At 42.7% G+C, this 12344-nt stretch overlaps 1 protein-coding gene across 6 annotated transcripts in view; it reads right to left on the bottom strand.

The window, feature by feature from the left end:
* CNTLN (centlein) overlaps window positions 1-12344 on the bottom strand; it is a 206252-nt gene that overhangs the window by 140450 nt on the left and 53458 nt on the right. For all 6 annotated transcript variants that reach the window (XM_077345128.1, XM_077345130.1, XM_077345131.1 and 3 more), the window contains 2 exons: window positions 5509-5643; window positions 4711-4890 (listed from right to left, as the gene is read on the bottom strand). In XM_077345128.1, coding sequence (XP_077201243.1) covers window positions 4711-4890; window positions 5509-5643 — 315 coding nt within the window. The remainder of the gene's footprint in view (window positions 1-4710; window positions 4891-5508; window positions 5644-12344) is intronic.

Raw genomic sequence — 12344 nt, 5'->3', positions numbered from 1 at the left:
AGGCAGTATATTTATTCCGCAGGAAAACCCTTCAGTCTGCTCAAGTCCAAGAAGCTTTCTAGCCAAGACCTCAAGATTATCAAACATTATCTGAATCTAGAAATGAGATTCTGTAGTCAATTTATAAGCAACCACAGTTAGCATGCCATAAAACACAAAGTAAGGAATGAGAAATGATTTGAATGGGACAAAAAACACAAAATAAGGAATAAGAACCAAGAAAAATCACAGGAATCCAATAGACAAAGGCCTAACTGCTTTATCACAGAGTTGGTCTTCCCATGTAAGACAACATAATTCCAAATTACCATGGATCTATGACCAAATTGAGGGAAGAAAGAAACCTGTTGCCAAAGATGTTGCAAAATTATCCAACAGCATAAAATAGAAAATAAATTTAACAAAAAAACCCTATAATCAAGTATTAAAATAAAGAAATATGTCAGGAGGAATTAAAATAAAAGGCCAACACGGCATAATAAAAATTCAAGAATTATTCCATTAAAATGCACACAGAGCAGGACTTATCTGTATCCATGGCAAGTTCTCACACATACAGGAAAAACTGTTAGCAAGCTTGGTGTAGTGGTTAGGAATGCCAATTTCTAATCTGGCAAATTGGTTTGATTCCCTGATCCTCTACATGCAGCAAATGGGTGACCTTGGGTTTATCACAGCCCTGATAAAGCTGATCTCACTGAGTAGTAATACCTCATAGCAGTGGTCCCCAACCCCCGGTCCGGGGTTGCAGCTGCTACTGACAGGGCCCCCCAGCAGGCGGCAGGAAGTCAGGGGTGCTGGCAGAAAGCAAGTGGAACAGGAGCTCAGGCGGCAGCATCCCTCGGCAAAAGACTACTCCCCAGGCCTCAGTAAAATTGTCAACCGTTGACTGGTCCCCAGTGATAAAAAGGTTGGGGACCACTGCCTCACAGGGTAGCCTTTTTCAGATTTTTTACAATGGACGAGTCCCTGAAATACTTTTTCAGTCTTCGAGGTACCCTGGATATGATATCAGCTGCCACACCTCCCTGCCATACACCCAGAAGTGACATGTCACCAGAAGTCACATCACCACCCACATTAGCAGATAAGCTGAAGGAAGAGTGAGGGAGAGAGTTAGGAAGTGGTTTAAAGCGGGACTAGGTGTGCAGGCTCCACCCCCTCCCAGGAGCAGAAACCACAAGAAAACTCAAGCTCAGGAAGAGGAGCAATGGAAGCACCTGGTTCCCTAGTTTGTAGCCAAGTCCATTAAGGCAGGAGATGAAAGGCCGCGGACTCCTGGTTGGGAATCCCTGTCACGGGGAGTCATGGGAAGAGGAAAGGCGCTTTGAGACTCCTTCTAGTACAGAAAAGTGGCACAAAAGAACCAACTCTTCTTCTAAATTCAGCATGAGAACAAGAATGCCCCATACTTAAAAACAACTGAAGGAAAAGTGTTCAATATGAATCTTGGAAAGACACTTCACTGCCCTGGCTCCCATGCAAGAACACAAGTCCGGGGTGAATGAGGTACACCAGGGCAAATGCTCTCCTGTGCAAAAGCAGAGGCGGGGCAACCTGCCCCAATTCAAACTCCAGCCTGCAGCCCGGTGCAAAGCCTCCAGTGCGGAAATGGTCAGAGAGATGTTAGCTGAGAAAACTGATCCTCTGGAGCAGTATCACTTCCTGAATTTGTTTGAATCATTGTAAAGATTATTTGTTAGTGAATCATGGAAATAACTTGACGATAATTCTGGATCTAACTATTCTGAAAGAAAATCTGACTGGAGCTATTGCTAGCAATGTTGACTATTATACACACTTAATTTGCTAATTATTTCCCATTCTAGATCCTACTAACCTAGCCATGCTTTTCCAGACAATAGATTACTGTAACAGGATATATGTAGCCCTTGAAGACAGGAGTTTTAACTGAAGTTAGTTTGGTTGTATTATACCAATCTTCAAGTAGCTGCACTGGTTATTTATTTAACTACAACATTCAATTTGAGGCATTAGTCTAGACTTCTAAAGCACTTCACAACCTGCAACCTACATATGTGAATGATCACCTCTTTCTGTAACAACTTGGGTATGAATTGTGATTCCCATCATCTTCTGCCCCGATGGTCTATAATGGTCTTCCATTTTTCTGCTCATAAGGGCAAATGATAAGGAGTTGCTTCTGATGGACTTTCATGAAGCCTATCATATTTGAGATAGAACCTTCTCATAGGTAGGACTTGAATTGTTTGGAAATTAATAGAACTTGTGATTATTTTCTGTACTTTCTGATATTTTAAATTGTGTCTCCTGGCCATGATTGTAAATTGACAAAGGCCAAAATAAAGGTGGGGGCATAAACAATTTAAATAAAGCAGTGGCATATTACCATATTAAACTAGTGAATTATTACATTAAGCCAGTATTATATAATCTGCACTGGCTCCCAACTTGTTTCAATACAAGGAACTTCAAAGCTTATCCAGAATTTCAAGCTGGGTTATTACCAGTATATTGGTGACACCCAGATATTCCTGCTGATGGATGGCCATTCATTTGTACACGCGTGCCCCCCCATTCTTTGACCAGATGTTTTTTAAAGCCTTTCTTACTTTCTTAAAGCCTTCCAGGTGGGTTTGAAGACCTGCCTCTTCTGAAAGGGTTCTGAGTTATTGATCAATAAGATTGTGGTGAATTGGCTCAAATGGAGTCAGCTGGAGATGTAGCCAGCTAAGACAGAAGTCCTCTGGCTGGGTCTGCCTGCCACAAGGGAGGTGGTGCAATCCTGGCTCTTTGACGTGTTCAACCACTGTCAAGAAACTGCATGTCATTCTGGATGCCTCCCTGTCTATGGAGGCTCAGCTCACAAAGGATGCTCACTAGGCATTCTATCATCTCCACCAGCCATAACTTGTGGCCTACCTGTTGGCATTCGACATCACCATTATGGTCCTTGCAACAGTCGTTTCTAGACTAGACTACTGTACTTCACTCTACACAGGACTTCTCTTAAAGCTGCTCTAGAAACTCCAACTGGTCTAGAATGCAGTCACTCAGGTCCTTACTGGGACCCAATGGAGAGCACATATTCAACCTGTGCTCCCCCAACTGTACTGGCTCCAGATAGGTTCAAGGTTTTTGTATTAATCTTTAAAATACTAAATACTCTGGGATTCTCATATCTTCAGGACTTTCTCTCCCAGTATGTACTAAGCACTAAGTGTGTACTATAGCACTAAGATCTACATACTATCCCAGTATGTACTATAGCACTAAGATCTAATGATTGGAATTTGCTCAGGGTTCTTAGCCCCAAGGAGGTGAAATTGACCTCAACCTGGGTTTTCAGTCTTGGTCTGGTGGAACATGCTGCGAGATGACATCAGGGCCCTGTGGGACCTTAATAAATTCTGCAGGGCCTGAAATACAGAGCTATTCCACTCAACCTACAGTTGAGATCAGATTTAACAATGAGAAGATTTGAGCCTCTCTGTTCAGAAATCCACCTGCAGGCAACATCTTAAGCACTCCACCTGTGTCGTTCCCTCCCCTCCAAAAAAAAAAAAATCCATCTTAATACTTTGTAATACTTTGTAAGAAGAGGTTATTTATGGTCATTCATGCCAAGATATTTTTTAATATATCATAATAGAGCAATCAACTTTCACAGTTCTTTGAAGGTTAATATTAAAACAAGGAAGTATAAGACTGACAATACAGTTCCTGTCAGTAAAATTATAAGAGCCACTGTATAAGTAGTTGCTAAAGTGTCAGACTAGGGTGTGGAAGGCCTAGGTTCAAATCTCCTCTTCCACAGAATCTTGATAGTTGACCTTTGGCCAGTCACACACATACTCAATCTAACCCAGAATTTCTCAACTTTTTTTACTGTTGAGAAAACCCTGAAGTTATGTGATTGGAAAGCATAGCTGTCTACATGCCCACCCAGGACCTCATCCCTTCCCACTCCCTCCAGGCCTATCACTGGCCCTTTGGGGGGAGGGGATCAACATGACCATATATGGTTGTATCACCCTGTAAAATGTTTAACAAATTAAAATTAATTAACTCTCACCCATTCAGGAAACCCTTACAGGGTTGTCAAGAAACCCTGGTTGAGAAAGCCTGATCTAACCTACTTCATAAAATGGAAAAAAAGAGTACAACCTAAGTCACTTTGGGTCTCTACTGAGAAGGGAAAAAAGTTATAAAGTAAATACAGTGAAATCAATACTACATCCCTCTGCACATTTACATGAAAGTAAGTTCCATTGAGTACAGTGGGCCATTTTATGAATTAAATGCATTCTAGTTTATAACTGGTCAACAGAACACTAAACCAGATGAACCACTGGGTCCAATCAAGCCAGGTTTTTCTCTTTTGGATACAGATTCTGGTTACCCATCTGACTTGGGGGAGGGGAGAGGGAATTCTGGAGTGACAGGATCATTTCCTAGTTTTTTTTTTAAAATCTGTTTATATTTGAATGAAATATCTTTTATTATTTAATGATTACATTTTAGGGTGGCTATTTGAAGTCAGTTTCCTGCTTTGCAACATCAATTTTTAAAAAGCTTTGGGTCTTAAGTGAAGGAATGTAAATGAATGTCAGTCCCCATTGGTGGTTATGAATATATAACTTGTTATTTAAAGAAAATAGCATGTAGCATAATGCCTGAGAGAAGCCAGCTCTGAAACCACATCCAGGAGCATGTTCCTTCTCATACCTTTATTTTTGCATCAATGCCAGATTTTTCTATTCTCCATTGTGCCTCCTGCTTCCTCAGTTTCTCCAGGTCATTTAGCAGGTCAGCATAGCGTGTATTTAATCCCTCATTTTCCTCCTCCAGATTTTTTATAACCAGCCTGCTTTGCTCTTCCTTTCTCACTGCACACTCCTTAGTGTCCTGTAGAACAGTACCACAAGGGCCGATAAACAAAAAAAAAGGGGGAGGGAGGAGAGAAAAAAGTGAACACTAATCAGCAAATATAAACTGTGCAGTTTTACCCTCACAGCAGCTTCTTCTATATTTGATGGCCAAGGTCACCTGTGTACTTTTATTGGCCTCTTTCATGCAGGTGGAAGGGTCATATTTTTTAGCTGGATGACAGCTTTGATGAGTACACATTTGCAAAGAGCCCATTAATTGATCAAGCTGCCTTTGATGCTGTCCCCAGCTATTTTTGAGACCCACACAGACATATCCTCCCAGACCTCTGCTTTATCAATTAATAATGCCAGTCCCATCAGAATCTAATTACACGAAGCCACATCTTCACACTCCTACTTTCTTTGCTCCATTTCCATCATTAACTATTTATCTGAAAGTTATAAAGCGTGGATTCCTCACTTTAAAGCCTCTTTCTTCGAGTTTCGTGCATGAGAGAAAACTGGATGGTACAGGCTAAGGCCTAAGGCTATATTTCCTCTGAGCTTGTCACTTTCTGTGCCACAAAGACTGATGCAGCTCAAAGAGCTACTTCAAAGATGGGGCCATCTTCATACTATGTACAAGTCAATATACCTTAAGTTCCTGGATATTATCTGTAAATTTCTGCTGCAAGAGGCAGAGATCACTCTTCAAGACGATATTTTCCTCATCTACAGCAATTTTTCTCTGTACTAGATTGTTTATCTCTTCTTGTTGCCCAGATGTTCTCTAAGAAAGAGGGAGGAAAGAAAAACCAACAAAATTATGGATATTCAAGTTTTTGTTTTACATCCCACAAATTGAATTACAATTAACATAATTATCTCTTATCCTTTCATTTCTTTGCACATCCCAGTTCAGCCCAGTCCAATACAGTACTCTGGTAATCTGTGAAATGTATACAACCTATTATTATTCAAATTATGCAGCATATTAAAAATAGAGAGAGAACAGTCTGCACTGGGGGCATTAGGCTATAAGCCCCATGACATTTAAAAGGATTCATATTCTTTAACAAGTCAGATGGCTGAGACATAATTTTTATTTTTAGTTAGGGAGAAGGGGGCAAGATTTTCTCTCCGTTTTTCTCTTTACTAACTGAGTAACCCATATCCCTAGTATGGGTTTTCTTCTTTCCTGAAGACGGCTGGCTACTGTCCAGCTTACAGAACTGATAAATGGGGGGGGGGGGGGAGGATGACAGTAATATATTTGTTGAATACAAAGCTTTAAATTCAAATGGGTAGCTGTGTTGGTCTGAAGTAGCACAATAAAATCCGGTAGCACCTTTATTCAAGGACTCGAAAGGACAAGATTTATTCAAGGACTCGAAAGCTCACACTTGCACTCGAAAGCTCATGCCTTGAATAAATCTTTGTTGGTCTAAAAGGTGCTACTGGACTCAGATTTTATTGTACAAAGATTTAAAATTAGCATAATCTTACTGAATTTTTAGAAAGCATTGTTGGGACAACCTGTGAAATAACATACATACACACTATGTATTTTGGGGTATATTCATACCACCAGCAAAGTTTCAATTTTACATTGAAAAAGTTGCCGCAAAAGCAACAAATGTTTGTAGTGACAAACTGTAGTGACATTATGTTTCAAAGTACACAAACATCCAGAGCTTGAGAACACACTATAACATAAGGCTAAATGCTCCTGCTGCTCCTCCTCCTCATCTTTATTTTATAATCTGCCCTTCCTGGTTGGCTTAGGGCAGCTCACAACATATTAAAGTGTACAATTAATAGATTACATAACTTAAACACCATTCATAGATATAATACATTATTTAAAATTATTTAAAGGTCACCTCTTAAAATGTCACTGGAGGTGATTAGGTTATAATGGTGGATCAGTACTTTATAAGAAGGAGATTCTTCAAGAGGGAAATGTTTTTATGTTATATTCCTGGCCTCAACCATAAGCCTAGCAGAACGGCTCTGTCTTGCAGGTCCCAGGAACTGTTGATGGTCCTGATCTCCCCAGGAAGAGCATTCCACCAGGCTGGTCAATCAAGGCCAATCTTACCTCTTTTGTGTCAGGGATTCTGTGCAACTTCTGGCCTTTCGCTAAAAATGCCCTTTGAAAGGGAATAGCAGAAGAGGCAGTCCCACAGATACAGGGGTCCCCAATGCTTAAAGGCTTTAAATACTTGAATTTGATTTGGTCTTGATTCAGGAGCCAATATATCTGGGAGATCACAGGTGTAATATTTTTCTGAGCACACTGACCCTTCCCCATCTATGTATCTCACTATTTTTCCTTTATAAAGCTATCCTTATCCATGGTTCCTCTATATATTTGTGAAACAGCCTGAGGGGTGGAACGTGTCCAGCTGTCCAAGTTGGAATAAGGCCAATCACGATGTGCCCTGCCCCTACAGCTCCTGCCCTCCCTCCCTGGGCGCTAGCCATGTTCCTCTCAGCCATGCCAGAGACAGAGACACACAGAGCTCTGCGAGACCGAACACGAACCCTCATTCCCTCCTATTGCTCCTGTTGTGAGGGAGCCAGAGAAAGACACAGAGAGAGCTGCTAAAAGCTGCTGACCAGTCCTGCTTCCCTCCTAAGAAGGGGCCCGAATTACCTGCTATGGCTCCTGCTGCTACAAAGACACACACAGAGAGAACTACCCCTGCTGCAACATATATAGACAGAGAAAGCTACCCCAAACCGCACACCAGCCCTGCTTCCCTCCTCAGAATGAGCCCTAATTACCTGCTATGCCTCCTGCTGGGAGGCACATGGAGAGACATGCAGTGAGAGGAAAAGAAAGCAAGAAAGAGACAGTGTCCCCTGGGTCATAGTGCCCATTTCATTCCTGGTTGCAATGGGCTTCTTGCTAGTATATATATACATCAATTTGAAAATAACAAAACCTGTTTCAATCCTAAAATATTAAAACACATAAAAGATAACAAAATTTAAAGGAAAACATCTAAACTTAATACATTTGAAACAATGTATATTAGGGATTTTCTACACCATCTCTCTGTGGTGAGGGAAATGTTCTCCAAGTTATTGGAAAGGGTCATCAGATTTTCAGGAGGGTTTGCACCAATTCAGAATTGTGATTAATAAGCTTCCCTGAGCCACAAGAAAAGCAGGAATAAATAAATATATAGACGTACACTTAAAAAGACTTCCATGCATCAATGAAAAACAACCAAGGTATATTTTTGTATCTCAATATTATAAGTACTTGTGTGATTAGGACAAAATGCTACATTGTTGTTCTTGTGTATTGGGCAGGAAGCCTGAGGCATTCAACATGTTCCTCTCTCTTTAAGTTCCACATATTTTCTAATTAATATTACATCTGATCCAGTATACCCACAGTTGATTCTAATAATAATCAGCTTTTGACCCTGAGGAATAAATGATAGTTGGATCTCAGTTTCAATTTGGGAATATTAAGATACCCAAGTTTGGTGCTAACCATATTTATACCAATGCACACACAACAATGCACTATATTTAATGGTAACCAGTAGGTAAGGGCAATGGTCCCCAACCTTTTTATAACCGGGGACCGGTCAATGCTTGACAATTTTACTGAGGCCCGGGGGGGGGGTAGTCTTTTGCCGAGGGACATCGCTGCCACCTGAGACCCTGCTCCACTTGCTTCCCGCTGGCACCCCTGACTTTCCACCACCCGCTGGGGGGCACTGCCAGCAGCAGCTGCACAGTGCCACGCTGAGGGGGAGCCCCAGCCATGGCAACCGCTGGAGAACACCAAAGGTGAGCCAGAGGCAAAGTGGCAGGGCAGCCCCCGAGGCAGCAGCCTGGGAGGAGGACAAGGAGGAGCCGCAGCCGGGTACCAATTGATCTGAGGTGGTGGACCAAGGAGAAGAATTTGATGCAAGGCCAAAGGTTCTCTGATGGATGAGATACAGGTCTTCATGAATGCAAGGCTGACCATTCTGGGAAAACCAACTTAAGACCTATTGTCACAGGACTCAAGTCTTCAGGTTAGTCTGCTGGAAATAAAAACAATTTAACTGGCTTTACAATATTTCAACGATAAATTATTAAGGCTCATCTCAGGCTCAGTTTCACTGGCAATGGAACACAAAGGGCAAGATCTTGCTTGACAGCTGTTTCTGAAACCATCATAGAAACCTTTGGGGTACTCTCAAATGAAGTTGACCATGCTGAGTAGTATCCAGGTTCAAAATAGCTCGACCACGAGCTACTGGTTCACCGCCTCGCCGGGACCGGAATTAGGGGGACTGCGCTGCAATGGCTGGCCTCCTTCCTCCGGAACCGGACGCAGAGGGTGGCAGTGGGGGATGAACTATCGGATCCCTGCGAACTCCCCTGTGGGGTTCCGCAGGGGGCGGTGCTCTCCCCCATGTTGTTCAACATCTACATGCGCCCTCTGGCCCAGTTGGTTCGGGGTTATAGGCTAGGGTGCCACCAATATGCGGATGACACCCAGCTCTATCTCCTAATGGGCGGCCGGCCGGACTCCCCCCCAGATACATTCACCAGTTGTTTGGAAGCAGTGGCTGGGTGGCTCAGGCAGTGTCGCCTGAAACTCAACCCCTCCAAGACGGAGGTCCTGTGGCTGGGCAGAAGAGGGCAGGATCAGGAAGAGCACCTCCCATGCCTGAATGGTGTACAATTAACATCTACACCAGTGGTCAGGAACTTGGGAGTGACTTTTGATGCCTCCCTGTCTATGGAGGCTCAAGTCACGAAAGTAGCCCAGACGGCTTTTTTTCATCTTCGCCAGGCCCGGCTACTAGCGCCCTACCTGTCCTCGGAACACCTAGCCACTGTGATCCATGCAATGGTCACTTCCAGACTAGATTACTGTAACTCGCTCTACGCAGACCTACCCTTGACTCTGAAGTTACAGAGACTCCGGAAGTTACAGCTGGTACAAAATGCGGCAGCTAGGGTCCTCACTAGGACACCTTGGAGGGCCCATATTCATCCGGTACTCTGTCATCTTCATTGGTTACCAGTCTGTTTCCGGGTCAAGTTTAAGGTGTTGGTATTAACCTTTAAGGCCATACGCGGCTTGGGTCCTACTTAACTGCGGGACTGTTTGGTTGCTTATGCCCCCCGCAGGGCTCTCCGCTCTGCGGGTATGAATCTACTGACTGTCCCGGGCCCCCGGGACGTTCGCCTGGCCTCGACCAAGGCCAGGGCCTTTTCGGTCCTGGCCCCAACCTGGTGGAATGAGCTCCCGGAGGAGCTAAGGGCCCTGTCGGAATTACCATCTTTCCACAGGGCCTGTAAGACAGAGTTCTTCCGCCAGGCATATGGTTGAGGCCAGGACAGAGCCCGTGTTCCATCCAAGATCCCTAATCCATCGGCCAGTCTTTCTCTCCTCTCTCTCTTACAGGATTAAGGCCCAACCTCTCTCTGACCATGCAGAAAAAGTAGGTTAAGTTATAGAATAGAATGCCATCTTTTATTGTAATAATGGGGTATTTATGGAATTTTATGTGATTTTACTTTGATTTTATATTTTATTGTGAACCGCCGTGAGACCTTTTGGCGAACGGCGGTATATAAATCCAATTATAAATAAATAAAAATAAATAAAATTAACAGGCCCTTGAGACTTGACAGAAGCATTAGATACGACACCTTGCTCTATGAGTGAAGAAGCCATGTTCTTTGTCTTCTCCATTTTCTTTCTGGTCATGGACAGATAACAAGTTTCTTTGATAACTTCTAAGTGCTCCAGTCACTGAGATGGTATCAATGAATTCTTCTGAAGGTTCAATAAATCTGTATGAATGCTTGATGGTTACCTAATTTTGTTGGTCTCTGCTTGATGGTTGGATGCAAACTAGATCAGATGATCATCCAACTACTGATATATGTGTCTTTGTTGTTGTCTGAGTGCTACAATCAGCTTTATCAGAACCTTTGAGAATACCCTTGACGTGGTAGACAAACTGTAGAGTAGTGCTTTGAACAGATAATGCTTTGAACAGATAATTCCTACACAAAAGTGAAGGAAACTTCTATGCTTCTCTATAACAGGAACATGAAGATATACTTCTTGAAGGTCTAGGCATATAAGGTAGTCTCCTTTCTGAAGTGTGTTAAGGCTAAAAAAAAGAAGTATAGGCTGTAGAGCAGGAAAGCCTGCTACATTTGCTCACTAAGACTGTTTACACACTGGGAACTTCACTGCCCCAGCTTCCGTGCAGGAGCAAAAATTGGGGGCGGATGAGGCACACCAGGCCAAATGCTCCCCCATGTGGGTGCAGGAAGAGGTCGGGCAACTTGCCGTGAATGAAACTCCAGCCTGCAGCCTGGCATGAAACCTCCAGTGCATAAACGGTCTAAGTTGCTCTCTAGGACTGTTTATGCACTGGTTTCATGCTGGGCTGCAGCTGGAGTTTTAGTTGTGGCAGGTTCCCCCACCTCTTCCTGTACCCACATGGGGGAACATTTAGCCTGCTGCACCTCATCCACCCCAATCTGTGCTCCTGACAGGGGGGTGGAGCAATGAAGTTCCCAGTGCATAAATGGTCTAGCTGAGGCAGGAAACAAATTAAAAAGGTTGATTCCACCACTGCGGGGAAAAAGAAAGAATTCCTGCCTCCCTTAAGCAAGTGGTAGAAATCACCCACAAGATGTCTTCCACCTCAGGGAGAAAACTCCCAGGTTATTTGATCTTACTGGGGTCCTTAAAACAAATAAGTTCCTATAATTTACTCATAACTTTGGTGGATATGGAGAAGAAACATTTTTCTTTTAGTGCACTACTGAAAAAAATCCCCTATAATCCTGTATTTCTATGTAATACACCAACTATTTTCTATCAGCTTTTTCATGTTTGTCTTTATGGAATCCCTACCAGTTTGCTAATATCCTCCTCAAAGCACTGTGGCTAAATTCAATACAGCATCTCTAAAGAGGCCTTATCATATCTGAACAGAATCATATTATTACTTCCTAAGTACTACAATGTGATGCTTCTGTTAGGACAACCACAAATAGCTCTGATCTTTTGTTTCACAGTATCACATTACTGGCTCACGTTAACTGCAATCAAAACTTTCCCGGACAAATGAATCAAATCCTGAAGCCTAGATTGCAACATACACTAGATATGAAGGTAAGTTGTTTTTGTTAAATCAACTGAATCCTGGAAGAGGAGAAAAAGTACAGATGTAGAGGCACAGGAGTAGACACACTTTGGTTTTTGTTACATGTTCTCCTCAAAACGTGAAAAAGAGCTACAAAAAAATGTGTATTTGGAACTCCCTAAGAAGGCTTTAGGAAGGGGTCACTATAGCCTCGAGCCAGCAAGTTGCTGAGACCTCTTTAAGCCTTCTGATAGCTATGTTTCATTCTCACAATTGTTCAAAATTTAGGTGACAGCCATCTAACAGGCTGTTTTTACCATTGATGAAAAATTCGCATTTACCTTGAATTTTTTTACTG

Source organism: Paroedura picta, chromosome 7, assembly GCF_049243985.1.
Source record: "Paroedura picta isolate Pp20150507F chromosome 7, Ppicta_v3.0, whole genome shotgun sequence".
Classification (NCBI taxonomy): domain Eukaryota; kingdom Metazoa; phylum Chordata; class Lepidosauria; order Squamata; family Gekkonidae; genus Paroedura; species Paroedura picta.
Note: the sequence above shows the minus strand (reverse complement) of the source record. Positions and strands in the feature narration are given on the sequence as shown.